This window comes from Molothrus ater, chromosome 4, assembly GCF_012460135.2.
Source record: "Molothrus ater isolate BHLD 08-10-18 breed brown headed cowbird chromosome 4, BPBGC_Mater_1.1, whole genome shotgun sequence".
Classification (NCBI taxonomy): domain Eukaryota; kingdom Metazoa; phylum Chordata; class Aves; order Passeriformes; family Icteridae; genus Molothrus; species Molothrus ater.
Window position 1 is genome coordinate 4,678,102 of NC_050481.2, and position 17,291 is coordinate 4,695,392.

Sequence of the window (17,291 nt, forward strand, 5' to 3'; positions counted from 1 at the left end):
TTGCTGAAATATTGCCTGTGAAGTGTTTATTATTGCTGCATTAAAGGAAAGAGAGTCCTCAGCGGCGTTTGCTGCGTGTGTCATCAAGCTCTGGCCTTCCAAACGCATTTTATTGACATTCATCTCGCAGCTAATGAAATGAAAGGTTGAAAGTTGTAAAGTTTCGCAGCTGATTAAACAATTTATATATAATTCAGAAATTAATCTTGGGTAAGTCACGTTCAAAGAGCATCAGTAATGCAGTTCAGCCTGGAAAAGAAAGCTAACTCACAGCTAAAACCTGAAACTCGCTGTTTCAAATGTATTTGCCAAGACAAAGCCAAGGCCAGAAAATGCACACTGTGGGTTTAGTCACAAAAATGAACAGAGGTGGCAGTGCCTTTAGATCCCAACCTTTGCCTCATGTCCCAATCCCTCATTCTCCAGTTCCCCTTCCTCCCTGGAAGTGTCTGCAAGGCACCATGCAGCGCAGTGTGGGCTCATTTGTGTCAGCCTCAGGGAAGGGACTTCACCAGCCAAGGCTGAGCACCACACCAACACAATTAGCTGGGGTAACATAAGGAACCCAGACCTCATCAACGTTGGCTTGTGGCTGCAGAGTGCTCACAGAGACATCCCAGAAGTCCCATTTTAATTCAGCTGTTTGTAACATCCCAAGTTATTGCTCCTCGGCTGTAAACCCCAAACCTTTCTCATCTTACTTGGATGGAAAAACTCACGTATTTACATTGGTTTCCTGTCTGTGTAGTTATCCAGATATGGGGTTTTTTTCCCCTCTAAGTAAAATATCACGTCCACAAATTTAATCCTTTATTCTATTACACCGAAAGACAAAGTTGCAATTTCACAGAGAGTCCTCAAAGCTTTTACTCACTCAAAATTAAATGACTAGCTCACATTTCTGCAGTTACTGAGAAATATAAGAAGAGGAAATTACAAATGAAGTAATTTCATATGGAAAAGAAATAGCTTGGGGCCAAATTCTACCGTCCTCAGTGAACTTCCAGTGAAAGCTGTGCTTGCATAAGGACCACAGAATTTGGCCCTTGGTAATAAGCAGGTTTCATAAAATGTACATATCATATTTGTGGTGAGAGAAGTAGTTTCCACAGTCAGGCTGAGTTCCCAGATTTCTTAGTTTTGCTTCAATAGCAAATCTTCCCCAAGTCACTTAATTCTTATTATGGTAGAGCATCACCCCTATTTTAATATTTTGCATAAATAACTGCAGTAAATTTAGTGTAAGTTCTGCAATATTAGCCAAACACACAAGATGACCCCTAACCATTCTTAATAAACCAGCCATGTTACAGCCTATGTAAAATTGCTGTACACAGCCACACAAGCCTCTGAGTACTTTTAAAAACAGCCCTGAGGGCTAAAGCCACAAAGAAACATACACTTTTCCCTTAGTGAACTTGCATTAAAAATTTCTATGATTTTTCATGATAGCCTGAACTATTTTTCAGCAGAAGCAGCAAGTATTTCTTTGTCAGACACTCCTCATTTACAGCATTTCTCTAGCGGTTTTTTTTTCCCAAATCCCAAAATACTACATTCTCACAGTCTTAGAATATCCAAGTTGGAAAAAGAGTTTTCTAGAAGGATGAAGGAGTGAAGGAACCAAATGATGAATAACGAAAGAACATAAAATTGACTATGTGAACTAAACGGGAGAGATTGAATTGTCTGTTCCCGTTCAGTGAGCATCACATCTTTAAAATTTATAAGATGGTGCCATTCATATATTGTTGTCATTATAATTGTGAATTTCCCATCTCTGTGGGCTGAGGTCTGTTTCTGTGAACTGCACAGTTTACTTCCTAGGTGGCAGCTGTACATATACACTAAGCAGACCGTCCCACAAACGTCCACACACGTCATTGTTGAAATAGAGATTAACCTGGGATAGTGTCAAAACAGCAACGCTGAGTTCAGGGGGAAAATTGCTTCCCACGGATGCCCTTCCAAAAATTTCAGCTTTTTTGCTTACATCTGCAAGTAAACATGTGTCTGGGGATGAAGAGAAGGAGCAGAGCTTGGGAGCCTGTGGTGGAGGACGAGTTACAGAGAGAGGTTATGAGAGGCCACCTTGGGCTGGGCCAGCACTGGGCTGTGGCTCCCCTCTCTGCATGGGACACTGGGGAAGTGACATAAAAAACAGCCCTGGGGAATGTGGGTCAGGCAGGCAGCAGCATGGGACAGGATGCCTCTTGTCCCAGCAAGATGGAACTGGGACTGGCAAAGAGCTACGAGCAGGTTTTCTGCTCCATTCTCCCATGCTTGCTTGAGGCTGATCACCACAAAAAATATGATGATAACTGTAATTTTTTTTAAAGTTGTAAGAAGCACTCTCAATTTTTTCCTCTCCCTGTTTAGGAGAGATGGGATGAAAAATATTGGCTCTGTGCAGTAATTCAAACAAAAGAAAGGAAACAGAATACAGGAAGGTGATGGTGGGGAGAAATACCATTTAACCTGACAACCTCTGCTTTTCAAATGCTGGATAACCAGCACAGAGAGGTCAATACACCTTTCTGGATGAACTCATCATAATCCACTCATTGCCCTCATTTGTGCTGATGCTTCAAGGACAGAAGGTCACCCACAAGGGAGGCACCTAAAGACTGTTTTCACTTCTGCCTTGGTCTGTCCATGCAGCCTTGGAAGAAGAGAGCACCATGCCCCATGAGCTTGTCCCTTGTTCTGGGGAATGGGGAAGGTGAGCTCTTTGGGCTCCCTGGAATCCCCCAAAATATGTGGCAGTGTCTGCTCTGGTACATGTTCAGCTCTCCACACCACATCTGGGTGACTGGGGAATGATCAGAGCACTTAGTGCACTGGAGCAGCAAAAAAAAGCCATGAAAGGAAACTTGCAAAGCCATTTAGGTTCTTCAAGAAAGCTCAGGAAAAGATGATGCTATTGGAAATTATCTCGGCTGCGTGGTGCTGTTTGGCTCACAGCAAAAATTAGAAATAGGAGAATGTGTCCAGCACACCATCCACATATTGTTTGAAGCCTTAATGGTTTCTAGGTCCTGTCTGGACCATGCTTAGCACAGCAGATAGTGAAACCATCATTCCTTTCAGAAACCAGGACCTCAGAAGTTTTTGCCAGCATTAAAATATCAAAATCATGTGCTAGAAAGCTAACAATAAACTTAAGCAAAAACCCCACAGATACTTTTCACTAAAATGAAACAAAAAAAGGATTAAAATTAAATAAAACTAATCTAAATGACTAATCAAGACTCATCCTGCAAGCAGTTTACCATGTTTTGTGGTAAATTAAACACATCATTATCCTGAAAATTGGAAAGCGATTTCACAGAAATGGAATTTTTGCCTCAGTGAAACGTGTTGCTTTGCAACAAAGCGGATTTCACTTCTCCAGTCAAACACTCAGTGAATGAGTCCCAGGACTAGGAGTTGTATGTGTTATCACAGAGAATTAACTTTTTCACTCAAGTAAACAAGGCCTTTCTCACAATAAAGTGGCCAATCTTTCTAAATGCATTTAAATGCAGACGGAGTGTGCTGAGCCTCACTCAGCTGGTGAGTTTTAAAATAAACACAGAGCTACATTAAGTGAAAATGCAACTAGCCTGCATTACACTTTGCATTTCTAGTGCACACGAGGCTTGATTTGGAACATGGATGAATTGAACTAATTTTGCAAGAACACAGAAGAAACTGCATCTGTGAAATGAGAAAAAGTAGTCCTTTCTACATGATTGTACCACAAATATTTGTCCTGGCTGGGTATGTTGACTGTGCTTTGTTTTCTTCTTACTCAATTTTTCACCACAGGGCTGTCATGCTAAGTCTTAAAAAAACTGATGAACCTAGATTATTTTGAGACAAAAGCTGAAATAAGTGGCTAATAAAAGATATTAACAGTTAGAAGCAATCCGTACTCTCAATCAGTTCAGTGGGTGACTGAATGAGACATGCAGGAAACTCAAGATTTTCAAAATTTCTGAGTATGTCAAATTTGAGTTTATCTCATAGTTAGGTACAAAGCAGCAGTTGATCTCAAAGCTAATTTAGCAGAACTAGAACTTCAAAAACCAAGGGAATTGACTGATAGTTGGACAGATCTGTACTTTTGCAAGGATTATCTAACAAGGAAAAAACCCAGGGAACTTCTGTACTACATCAGGTATTAGAAAAGTGAATATCAACCCTCATCTAGCAGCCTAAATAAGCTGGGAGAAAACAGAACTAAATCTGAGAACATAAAAAGTGAAAACAAAACAGTAAATTATTGACTAGACCAGAGCCCAACCTTGTTCAAGCAACAACACGTCCAGCCACACTTAGGCTGGTGCATGTGCATGAACACAGAAACTCACACCTGTTCTGAGAGTGCAAAAGAAAACTCTGTCCCAAAACAGTGATACACAATGGGATCTCTCATGTGGTCTTATCCACATGAGTTTTAAATATGGGTTCCAAAATTCCTGACTGACTGCACCCTATGAATTCATTAAGCTTTGGAGCTTCAGGACAGGGGCAACTTCACATTGCAAAAAATGTAATATGCTGTTGAAAGAACAGGAATTGCAGGCACACAGAGAGGCATTTTTAAAGCCTCTGGTGTATATACACATTTCCCTATCCCTGTTTTCTTCCTCTGATCAGGAGCAGTTTCCTGCAGCTGTTAGCCCAGAGAGGTTAAAGAAAAAAAAAAAAAAAAGCTGGAGCACTGTTACAGGCCTACAGGAACACAGACACAGACTGAGAAAAAACACTCATGCAATAAAGTATAATATATATTTAGCACAGCTTCAAGATGTTCCACAATCTCACACGTACATACTGCACGTTTCTTAGCCAGAAATGCATTTTTTTCCAGAGCAAGAAGTTGCCTTTACCAAATGTTTCAAAATAAGAACAATTAAGGAAAATTCTGAACTTAATGGTCATAAAAATCGTGGCACATGACAGGTTGTAAGGGTGCAAGGAAGAAATTGCTCCCTGTGAGGGTGGCAGGGCCCTGGCACAGGGAAGCTGTGGCTGCCCCATCCCTGGAAGTGTCCCAGGCCAGTTTGGATGGGGCTTGGAGTGACCTGGTCTAATGGAAGGTGCCCCTGACTATGGCAGCAGGTTGCATTCAATGAGATTTAAGGTCCCTTCCAGCCCAAATCGTTTTATGATCTCCCTGTGCCTGCAAAAAGCAAGAGGTGCTGGAGGAGCGGGCATGGCCATGTGTCCCACCCAAGGCCTCTGTGGCACAAGTGAGATTGAAAGAAAGTGGAACTGCAACTCAGGAGAAAGGCAGAGCCATTAAAAAAACAAACTTGCTTAAAACCACCAAATTACTCCTCCTTGTTATAAGTTATTGCTGTAAACAGAAAAAACAGAGAAGCTGGCTCCTGCAGGAGCTGCTAAGGTAATTTTTGACAGCTTGTGACTCCTGAATATCCCACAGCGAAATTCCTGCAATGCACAATTTTGAATTACTCTTTAAAAACACCCTGTATAAATAGAGAAGATTAACCAGCAGGCTAAGTGTTCAGGCCATATGTGCATGTTTTACTTGTTTTATCCTTGCAATTAAGGCTTCCTGAAATCGTAGCTTTGTATTTGAAGATTGAGCTAGCAGACTTACAATTTATAAGGTGTAATGTTTAATTTAAAAAACTGTTTAAGATCACCAAGGCTGGAAAAATCTTAGTATTTCTCAAAGGCTGATAAACTGCTTAACAACTACTCCAAGTACTCTTCTGCAAAACAGATTACATTCAGAGATCTCATTAGCAGATATGAAATAGAATTTCACAGGCAAGTGATGTAAGCAGTAGAACAATTGAAAATTAAGTTTGATGTAGAAGTTCCAAACTAATCAGAGCAAGGTAGATGAACGAAGAGGTAAGGGAAGAAGTGCAACAGCTTGCAAACTGAAGACCAGACAATTCTAACTTGAAAATTTTAAAATATTCAACATTATATTCTAGCTTGTTTTCCAGTTTAAATAAATAACTTGGATTTTTTTTAAGAGCTATACCTGTTTTTTTCTCCCCAAAACTAGTTTGAGTTGGTTTGAAAATGAAGTGCTATGCATTATTTTAATCTGACTGAAAATCTTTCATTGTTTTCACAGATATTTCAGCTTGAGCTGGCCAGCCTGAGCCCATTGCCAGCCTGAATATAAGTTTCTCCTTCACCCCACCCCAGAGGAACTTATATACTTGGATTTAGCCCAGAGACTCTTGCTGGACTATTTAGAAAACAGTGATCCAATAATGGAGTTTTAAGCCCAAAAAGAGGACTAAATGCCTCAAATGCCATTCAGGGGCTGTATTGTGCACCTTGGGGGTGATTCTCTGAGGGGATGGGCTAAAGCCCTCACCTCCTTTGGGGAGGAAACATGTCACATCCCACAGCCACTGACATGTTCTCTTCCCTGACAATAACTCCTCAGGGGATGTTGGACTGACTCTGCCACAAGCACTCTTCCTAAACAGCTTCTGGAGCTTTTGTCCTCCAGGGAAAATGTCAAAGTGCTAACAGTTTCTAGGCTCTGTGATAGGGCAAGACCCTGCTATTAGAGTGCCACAACCACAAAATGCCACTCTCAATTCTCTTGTCTCCTGATTTTAGAGGATGGTAAGACAACATGAACTCACTGATGAGTGTCACCATCTCAGTTCTCCCAAGGTGCCATTTAGAAATAAATTTAAAAATCAGGCAGAACTACTGCACAGTTTTAGTATCAGTATTAAAAGAGCAAAAATAATAAAGCCAAAGTGAAAGAGAAAACCACTAAAACTAGGCTAGAGCAGACAGCAGTGACACAAGGAAGAGCTTCCATGAATACAAGGAAATAAATGGAGCTGGGACAGAACCCAAAATTCATTTTGAAACAGCTGTGCCATAAAACAAGGCCACAGAAGAGAGCAATCCTTCTGTCAACTGCTGAGCACCAAGGTGAGCAGACATCAGCTTCATTTAGCTCACCAAAGCCTCAGCAATGGGTGTTTTCAGACATTGCACATAAAACCTGGCAAACAGACCATCTCCAGCTGAAATAAGTGAGTTGCTTGTTTGTTTTGACAGCACCAAAATTTTAAAATAGCTAAATTTGTTGCAAAAGTAATATTCATTTTTTCAGGCAACACCTTTTCACACTGCAGGTCTGTGTTACGTAGAAATACAGTGTCTGCTAAGGAAACAGGATGAGTAAAAATGTCTTTAAGTCTAGCCAGTTAAATCTCACACAATGTTGAGTCTTAAGACTTTCTAAACATTACTAGAAAATACAGCTGTCCTTTTTGTTGTTGGGAAATATCTTGAAATGTGTTAAAAAACCGACACAACTGCACTGTCATCTTTCATTTGATTTTAGGATTGAAGGGAACCAAAAGCCAAGCTCAGAAGAGAATTCCTGAGAAGGATATAACCTCTCTGCTTGGTCTCCCTCCTGCATTCTTGAAGGAAAGAATGCATAAGTTGGGGACCAACATTTCCTAAAGAAAAAACATATGGTTGTTTTTCATCCAGGCCAGGGATGTACAGAAAGAACAGCTAACTAAATATAATAACCAGTTCACCGATTCATTTCTTTCAGGACTATTTATCGAAATCAGTAAATAGGTTATTTAAGCAAATGAAATTAAAAACAACCCAAATCACAGGAACACAGCTTCTAATTAGAAACATCATGATTTGATTTTGGTTATATTATGGCAATGTGCCATTCTGACCGACCTAATCAAGAGATGGTGGCTGCAGTTTATTTAAACAGTAGTCCTTGGCAGAGAGCAGGTTTCCAGATGTGCTACTCCACATCCCTGCAATCAATAAATAAAGGGAGGAGGACTGTTGGAATGCTAACATTTGTCCAGAAAATTGCTCAAAAAGTTAAAGACACGGATGATAAAAGCAGCTGCACCAGTTCTTGTCACGCTGCCAGAGTGGAATGTTTACCTAGTGCCGCATCCCCATCAGATGGGGTAAAAAAAAAAAAAAGGCAGAAAGTCTCTTTTCCCAACCATTTTGCCATGAAGAAAGGTACAGCAAAGCAGATCAGATTTATGTGGTAGAAGCAGACCCGTGAAGACACATTCAAATAGTTGTGTGTAGGTTTCTTGGCGTTTATGTTGGCAGACATTCTGGGGCAGCATCTGCAATCTAAACACTATCCTGTTCTTCCACAGTCCATCACTTGGCCTGTCGCTGGATTTATAATTCATGCACTCTGGTCTTACAGCTTGAGCTGCAAGAGGGTCTCTCAGTTGGGATGGCTGAGCTTTGGGGTTGAATTATGTTCTCTTTCTCGACCAAAGCCACAGGTGTACAGCTCTGGAAGATGCTGAATGTTCCCAGTGATGGATGCTCTGCGTGTCCTCGCAAATCGCCCCTGCCTAGAGCGGCGGCCGAGTATCCAGCGCCCAGCCGCAGCGAGAGCACGGTGCAAGTGCAGAAGTGAGGGAAGAGTGATGATAAACCAAGGTAGGAATCAAAGCCCTTTGTGCAGCCTGCCTTGTGGAAACTGGGCACGAGGCAGGCTGCACGGACACAAATCACTGAGCCGAGCGCCAGAAGTCCTTCTGTCCATCCTTTCCCTCCCCGAGCACGCAGGGAAGACTCTCCACCAACCCATGATGCACCCTAAGGAGCGGGTGGAGGATTAGCAGCCAAGGCCAAGGAATAGCTGGGCCAGAGCCAGGACAGTGCATAGATCATAACTGACTTCCCTGGGCCTGAGGGAAGCCCTTGCTTGGGAAAGCACTCCTTCAACAACTGCCCAGAATTCCACTGCTGGGGCATGTGGTCCCACTGGTGGTCCCCCACCTGACCTGTCCCCAGTGCTTATGAGCAGCTCAGCTCTTCATAACTCACAAGTCTTACATGTCCAGGGCTAAGATCTGCTCTGGGAGAGCACTCCTGTGTGCAGTGGAAGAGCACACAGATCCCTGAGGGCACAGGCACTGTATCCTATGCAGCCCTGCTGGCTCCATACTTTACCATGTCCTAATCCTTCCCTTGCTGTTATACTCAGCGTACCTGCTGCCAAAACATGCTGTAAATCTATAGAGGTGCATAGGATGGACACCTCGAGATAAAAATAATGAAAAATTACAAGTCATCCTTCTTCCAGCAGCTTCCCTTACACAGGCTAAGGTAACACAGCAAGAATCCACAGTCACAACTTGATGAAGTGAAAATAAACGCAAGAAAATCAAGAAATCCTTGATTATGGATAAGGAGACCAGGAAGACAGCCAAAACTAAATTGGGATTCCATTAGTTCTTATGTCTAAGGGTGCTTCTAAGTATGTATTGTGTCTGCTTCCTGGAAAGAACAGGAAGAGTTGGCATAGACTTCTTTAGGAGCAGGATATAATCTCTGAATGTTTTAAACCAGTCAGTGCAGCCTATAAAAATTGAGATGCAGACACAAAGAAAAATGGGAAGAGGGCTGGACAGACAGTATTTTGCTCTTGATGGACTTTTCCTGAGTTAACTGTATTTGGATGTGTACCATGATTTTTATCTGTAAAAAAAACCCCAAACCTTAAATCAGATGCACCATATATGGCAAGACTCTTCTGTGGGCTGCTAAAGACTACTCGAAAGACTGTTTGTTACAGCTAATGAAAGCCAACCTCAAAGTGCAAAGGATAATACCTTTTCCTTGACTCATTTTAAAATACAATATGGATGTGGACAATTTCAGACAAGTCCGCTTTTTACAACACTTTGTGAGGCACTGCTTCCCTACCTGTTTTGCATGAGTATTTCTGCATGAATGGTCTGTATGCAAAGTCCTTCTTACTAGGAATTGTCAAACAAACACAAACTAAGAGACTCAATAGAAATGGTTATGTTAGGCAAAGAGCTGGACATGCCTGTGAGAGTTTCTTTTATAAACATTTAGCATCTGCTCAAGAACATAAATACTCCAAATGCTTGTATTATCCATTTCAAGATTGTGTCATTCCCACCTTTTTTGCTAGTGTGGCAGGAAATACATCATTTAATGAAACAAGCACTGACTTGCAGCAGCCAGTGTGGTAACACCTGGATATCTACTGTGCCTATGGTTCCCATCCCACTTGCATGAAATCAAGTTAAGTTCTGCCACTGATTTCTACTGAAGACTTCCACTTTCCTGTGATTTAGATACATCATGACTAGCAGAGTTTTCAATGTATTCTTTGCTGGTATGAATTCAGAACAAGTCTTCAGTGCAACCAGAAGATGACAGCTAATGTTATTCACCAGCCTGGCTGAAAATTATCCCAAATGACACCAGCTGTGGATTAGTCAGGTTGCAAACTGAAGCACAGTAGAGCAGTTACATTTAGCTTGAAGTTACTACTGAACAGCTGCTGCTGAACACACTTGCTAGAACATTTTAACACTGGCAGGAGGGCGTGGGAACTTGTGAGTTAGCTTTACAAGAACATAGCAAATTTAAAAAGGAACTTTCAAAGTGTTTAATCAGTGCGATATCTACATGTTTAAACACAGGAACTCATAAAACATGCTGCTGTTCTTGTCAGCCACTTATGGAAAAGGTACCATGCACAGTTCACGTATTAACGTCTCCCTGGATTACCTGAAACTCAGAGATCTCCCAACACAGGTAAATATTTTCATTTGGGATTGCTGGATTCAACTGTTGGTTAAATCTCCTGGATTGTGTGGGGTTTTAGGAACCAGAGGCCAGGTAAAGCCTGTGCTCTAGTCAAACTCTTGGTTACACACCATGCTAGGCGTGGGGTACAGCTGAGTTCTGCTCCCCTCGCTCTTCCAAGAAGGACAATCAATAATTGTTGGCTGCACAACACCACTTTTATCAGTTCAATCTTTGGGTGTTTTGCTCTGTACAGCCCTCACTGACTTCTGCCAGCTTGGACTGAGAGACCAAAGAGACATCAAGACAAATCCAGCCTCAGCTTCTGAAGGAACATAAGGACATCCAAGCCCAAGCAAGTCCAAGTCACAAGTGAGCAGTCTGAGGCTACAGAGTAATAGAATGCCAGTGTAAAAGCCATAAAGCACACAGTTACCTCTAGCCAAAGTACAAGACAAATGATACCTCAAACCTTAAAATTGTGTTTTTCAGCTTCAGCTGTGCTCAGAGAGTGGAATACCTGAGCACTGCTGCAATAGGAAAATACAAGCCATAGCTGTTGTCACTGGCACAAGATACTGCACACAGCATGGCAGAAAACAAAACTGTATTCACTTGTCAACAAGTCAGCTCTGCTTCTATTTTTACTGCTAGAAATCAGAAACAAGTTCTGCAGTAAATTAAATCCATCAAACCATGGGAGACCAGAGATCAGTCCAAAGTATGATGCAGGATGTCTTTGTTAATAATACTCATACCAAAATCTGAAACCAAAATTTTGGGCTTGGACACCTCAAGTGAAAGTGCAATTAATCTTCATAACAAGACTTCACATCCTGTTTTAAATGAAAGAACTTGGAATACATTTGGTATTGTGGTGGAAAGATATGACTGGATGCTGAGCAAAGCAGAATATTAAAATATTGAAATGCAAATTCTTATTTCTTTTCAGGGCTAAGATTTCAGTAAGATTAACTGAGTAGTCCATGGCTGTTTTCTGCCCACTGATGTGACCTCTGCACATTATTGTGATGCCAACATTATACAGTGTCCTACTGCTGTTTAAATAGGTTTTTTGTAGTCAGAATGCACGAAGTTCTTATTACCTAGGTAGAACCACTTATTACTGCAGGGCAAAAATCCACCTACCTAAATTTGTAGTGAGCATTACCAACAGCAAACAACTGGACCTAGGAATAAAATTCTGATTCCCACAAACCAAATTCCCTTTGACATCAGGCAAGCCCAGCTCTCCCCGCGGAGATCCCCATTCAACACAGCTACCCGACCTCCACCCACCAAAGTTTCAGACCACCACAAAACCATTTATTTTCTGCCCAGAACGCGATGTTCCCCACGGGAGCTCAGCAGCAGAGGAGCTCTGCCTGCCTCACCTGTGTCAGCAGCTGTGACCAGCAGCAGGTACTGCTCCTTGGCCTCCCGGTCCAGGCTGCGCTCCAGGCGCAGCTCTCCGCTGCCCGACAGGGTGAAGGCCCCCTCCTCATTGCCAGCCACCAGCACGTAGGTCAGCTTGCTGTTCAGCCCCTGGTCGTCATCCCTTGCCACGACCTACACAAGCAATGCACGCAGAACAGGAATCAAAGACTGTAACATTATATCGGGATAGAGGAAGCGTTCTCTGTGATAATAATCCAAATTAACGGGTTGCATTAATGCAAATGCTACAAGTATAGATTAGCTGGAATTGGAAACAAAAATACTTAACACCGTGGTGGTGGATTTAAAAGCGTAGTCTGAAAATACTAAATGGTTGATTATTTATTTTTCTCAAGTGTAAATACAGTAAGACTGTGTTGGGGCTCAGTGAAAACCTGGTATAAGCTAAGCTGTGTATGAGAGCAAGTATGGAAGTTGAGAATGAGATGAGAGGATAGAGCAGACTCTCAAAGTCCCAGTGGAGGTGTGAGGATAGGCAGGGAAAATACAAACAGAACTCCAAAGAATAATATTAACTTTGGTAACAAAAAACCCACCCATACACACAAAAAGGAAAACAAGCCAACAAAGACTGCAAATTCAATTAAAGCCAAGAGGCAACTTCTGCACTGTTTTGCCCCTTTTTAGTTTTGAAGGAAGGACACTGTGTATTAATACCATGTAGGCATGCCAGTAATGGTCAGAGACACACATTTATTGCTGAATAAATGTATGTACCCACCTGAAGGATAACTTTTGGGAGTGTCTCCAAATTCTCAGGGACATTCACAGAGTAGGGGGAAAGCTCAAACGTGGGAATGAAATCATTGACATCCTTCAGGACAATACTGACTGTCGTGGTATCAGTCCTGGGGCTGCTCCCACGGTCAGATGACTGAACAGTCAGCGTGTAGGAGGGCTTCTTCTCTCTGTCCAAAGGCTTGGCCACAGTGATCACCCCCGTCACAGAATCGATCCGAAACTCATTGCTGGCATCCCCGCCCACGATGGCGTAGCGGACCTGCCCGTTTGTCCCCTCATCTCCATCAGCAGCCAACACCTGGATTAAATCCGTCCCTGTCAAGGTATTTTCCGCCACCTCCACTTTGTAAAGCTTCTGGGCAAAGAGCGGGCTGTTGTCATTAATGTCCAGGACGACGACCACCACATCCGCAGATGAAGAAAGCGACGGCTGGCCCTTGTCTGTGGCTACCACGGTCAAGGTGTAGTTGGCCACGGCTTCTCTGTCGAGCTCCCCGGTGAGCCTCACCTCCCCATCAATGGTGCCAATGCTGAACTTGTTTCCTGGAGGCGGGAGCAGGCTGTACTCGATGTAGCTGTTGGGGCCACTGTCGGGGTCCGTGGCCTGCGCTCTGAACACCACCGTGTCTATGGGCGTGTTCTCCGGCACGTAGGTCAGCCTGGGCGAGATGAAGCTCGGAGGGCTGTCGTTCACGTCCAGCAGGATGATGGACACTTGGGCTGTGCTGGTGTACCTGGAGGCTGGCAGGGGGGCCATGTCGTGGACTTGCACCACGAGGCTGTAGAAGGACTGGCTCTCCCGATCCAGGGGCTGCCGGATGCTCAGCACCCCGCGGCTGTCGATGCCGAACTGCCCCGCGCTGTCCCCGGAGGCGATGCTGAAGGACAGCTGAGAGTTGGGACCTGGTTGGGGAGGGAGAAGAAAGGTAGATAACATGATTTCATCCCACAGGTACCCCCTAAGTATCAATATTTCTGGCCTCATTTCCACAGGAAATTTTCCTTCATTTTCCCGCAGAAATAAGGACTGTACAACCATGTTGAGTGTTCAACCTCCTCACCACCATTTTTTGAATCCATCTGCTAATTTCAGCCAAAGTTTCACAGTGCAGCAGAAGCCTTGAAATTATTATTTTCTGACAAGATAACATACATGAAAGAGAGAGGGAGGATGTTAATTGGAGAGGCCACAGAGGGAACAATTGGCAGGGTTCATCTCTGCTTTTCATTCAGCAGGAGCTCCACGGTGGCACACCAAGTAATTTTTCCCCATCTACAAAGGTTAGGGATAAAGGATTTGAAGGGTTTTCCTTCAGAAACCAAGACTCAGTTGTTCTCTGCTCACTGAACATCTGGTTTCCTCCGTTCTTCCCAGTTCAACTAAGCAACGTTATTATTAATGTAATTATTTCATGAATTTTTCCACTCAATTAAAAAAGCCACAAGCAGAAACTCCCAAGCCTAGCTGGAGCAAGCCAAGAGTGAATACTGGGGAAAGGTATGCCTCCCATATATGGCATGGTATTCCAAAATATCAAATGAACAGCCCTCACTCATCTCATGATCAAAACATAACCAGCAATTATGGTCAGGGGAGAGATTTATCATTCCAGTAAGGGAAATGCATCCTGAACCTGGGACAGGGCTGTGAAATATCCTTAAATATTATTTGTGGGAAAAAATGTGGGCTACTGTGTCAATTCTAGAGTTCACTCTAAACAACTAATTATTGGGAACATCCAAATGCAGAAAAAGTTCTCTCCTCCATCTATCTTACCCCTATTTTAATTAATTTCAAAAGCTGCTCTTGCTTTGCGTATTCAAGACTGTGTTTAGGATTAGTAAATTAACCAACCATTAGCTACTAATTTACCTCTCAAACTAGCTTGTTCATGCAAAGAAAGCTGCCCACTTCACTGATTGCTGTGCATTTTGTCATTTTTACTCCAAAGCTCTTTTCTCTCTGAGTGAATTGCTTTGATAAGAATTATCCCTACATTAGATTTATTAATCTCTGCTGTTTATTATGGTCAGACTTGAGAAATCTAGTTTTTTGAGTCTTTCCCCCAGTGGCTACTGTAATTGGCATCTTTCCCTCTCTCTTTTTTCCTGTAGGAGTCAAATTATAAAATGAATAGAACCAAACATGAAGACAGAATATTTGAATGCAATTAAAGAAATTAATACATTTATCTGCCAGATATTAGTGTTTCTCCATTACTTTGATCAAGTGAAGGACGGTGAGAGTTTAATGCTACTCTGCTTTTTGTTCAGTTGTATTTTCAAATGACCAATTATATGTATGAAAGCCTTGATTTCAGTAAAGTACTTTTTTGGAGATGGGAAGGGCTTGGGCCCTGCAAAAGAAAATAAGTTTAAAAAATACTCTATTTCCCCCTCTCCCCTCCAGTGTTTTCTGTGGTGCTTATTCCTAAGAAAAACTTAGTTTGTTATTCCTTATCTCGCCTCCATGAACATTTCATTCTTTGTCCTGTATTCTCATAGGTCTCCATGCTGCTAATACTTATATAAATTAAACTATGAAACAGAAGAATTGCCTAAATATCAGTGGAGCCAGGAAGGGCACTTAATGAACTATTCTCTATTTTAAACACAGCATGCCAAGCTGGCATTGTGCACCTCGTCCATCCCCCCTTCCAAGGCTTGGAGCTGGGCTTTTCTTAGGAGAATGTAGGGACATCCTCTTTGCTGAACCTTAGGTTTATTTAATCTGAGGGTTCATCTGATAAAACTCTGAAAGGACAGACATGGAGTCACCAATTTCATGATAACGTTCTTCTAAAGGGTTTTGTTTCTGTTTTTATTTATTTACTAATATAACTAAAAAAAAAAAAAAACCCAACAAAACTGCTTCCCCCCTGCCATTCTATAAATACCTGTAGAATTCAGCTGGGAAATTACACCAGCTTTGCCTGGAGGAATACCTAACCAAAATTTTAACAAACTGACAAACATGCATCTGAGATTTTTCCTGTTAATTCTTTGTTAAAAAAATAAAATCTGAGTTTCAAAATTAATCAGTTTACGGTAACTGAGTTTTGAGTATATATAATTAAATATCCAAGAGCTGTAGCTGATATTTGCTATGGACCTGTATATGAAATAGTCCAAGCTGAGATAAACAGCTGCTGTTTCCCAAGGAGTGTGCTGAACAAGAAAATGAAAATTGACAGCATTTTCACTATCACCATGTTTCTGTCTTTTACCAGTGTTTATCCTAAAACAACAGCCACACCTCATTATAAAACAAGGTCTTTTCAGAGCTCTTTCAAACTATAGGATCACGTAACATAAATAATCAACAAAATTCTATTTGTATTGAGTGCATTATCTGTGAGCACATGGAGAAGAGTATAATATCAGCACTAGCTATTTCTGTGCTCTAGATGAACATAAGACAACACAAGATAACAAGTTTGGGCTTGAAACAGAAACAACAATCGATCATAACATTTGCTTAAGTTACAGTCCTATGGGAGAACTCAACCTGGCATGCTCTTGGAATGATATTTCTGCCCTATTAATTTTAAATCCAGCCTGCTAGTAAAGCAAGCGTGCCAGAAAATATAAAAGGCAAGATATCTGACTTCTCATTGCATTGCTCCTCAAGTACTCATTTTCCTGCTTGATAGCTGAGTGTGTGATGAATGTGAGCTGATATGTCAGTGCTATGGTATCGCTCCCATCCACTGTGCACAGATGGAAATTAATGTATGAGGTGCAAGAGAAAAGGAAAACAGACTCGTAACGGCAAAGTGAAATTAACTTCCAAAAAGGTTTGAAACCAAGTGCTGTAGTCCTGAAGGGAAAATAAGATATGAAAGAGGAGATAGACACAAACCCATTTATCTACAAGTCTGGAGGAACAATCCCTTCCCCAGGTATGCATGATACAAAAGCAAGCTCCTCCTCCAACTTGTTTAGTTTACGTAAAATAAAAGCCTTAACAAGTGTGGTGAAAGAGAAATTCATGCAAAAACAACCAGTACCACAAAGTTATGACTTCTCATTTGTTGGCTTATCTTATGGAATCTCTTCTCCCTTCCTCAGCTCAATCTCAAAACTAGTTACAAAATTTTTACCATGGAAAGTTCCATCCATCAGCGTAAAATTTCTCTCCCCACAAAAATCTTGGGAGTCCAACTACTCAGCATTTCCTGAGGAAAAACTGCTTTGCTGAGCAACCTTGATAGGTTCAGTCAATTTAGGTACACAAAGAGGGATTCCTTGAAGCAGGTAGGTGCTTTGTCCTCGAAGCACATTTCAGTGAGAGACACTTCCACAGGCTCCACTGAGCCCCTGTCAAGTCGAGAGGAGACAAGGTTGCTCGACATGTCACAAAAATAACCTTCACCTGTAAAGTCACTGTGAGTTGTGAGGAGTTTTGCATTAAGTTACACAGGGTAATGTCTGTGGACACTTCAGAAAATGCGGTACACGATGGAATGTTGTTTATGCATTTTAAGGTCATATTCTATAATTCT

At 41.9% G+C, this 17,291-nt stretch overlaps 1 protein-coding gene across 1 annotated transcript in view; it reads right to left on the reverse strand.

Annotated features, from left to right (window-relative positions):
- FAT4 (FAT atypical cadherin 4) overlaps positions 1-17,291 on the reverse strand; it is a 123,018-nt gene that overhangs the window by 36,599 nt on the left and 69,128 nt on the right. Inside the window, 2 exon segments of the mRNA XM_036382844.2 lie at positions 11,982-12,156; positions 12,767-13,689. Of these exon segments, the coding sequence (XP_036238737.1) occupies positions 11,982-12,156; positions 12,767-13,689 (1,098 nt within the window).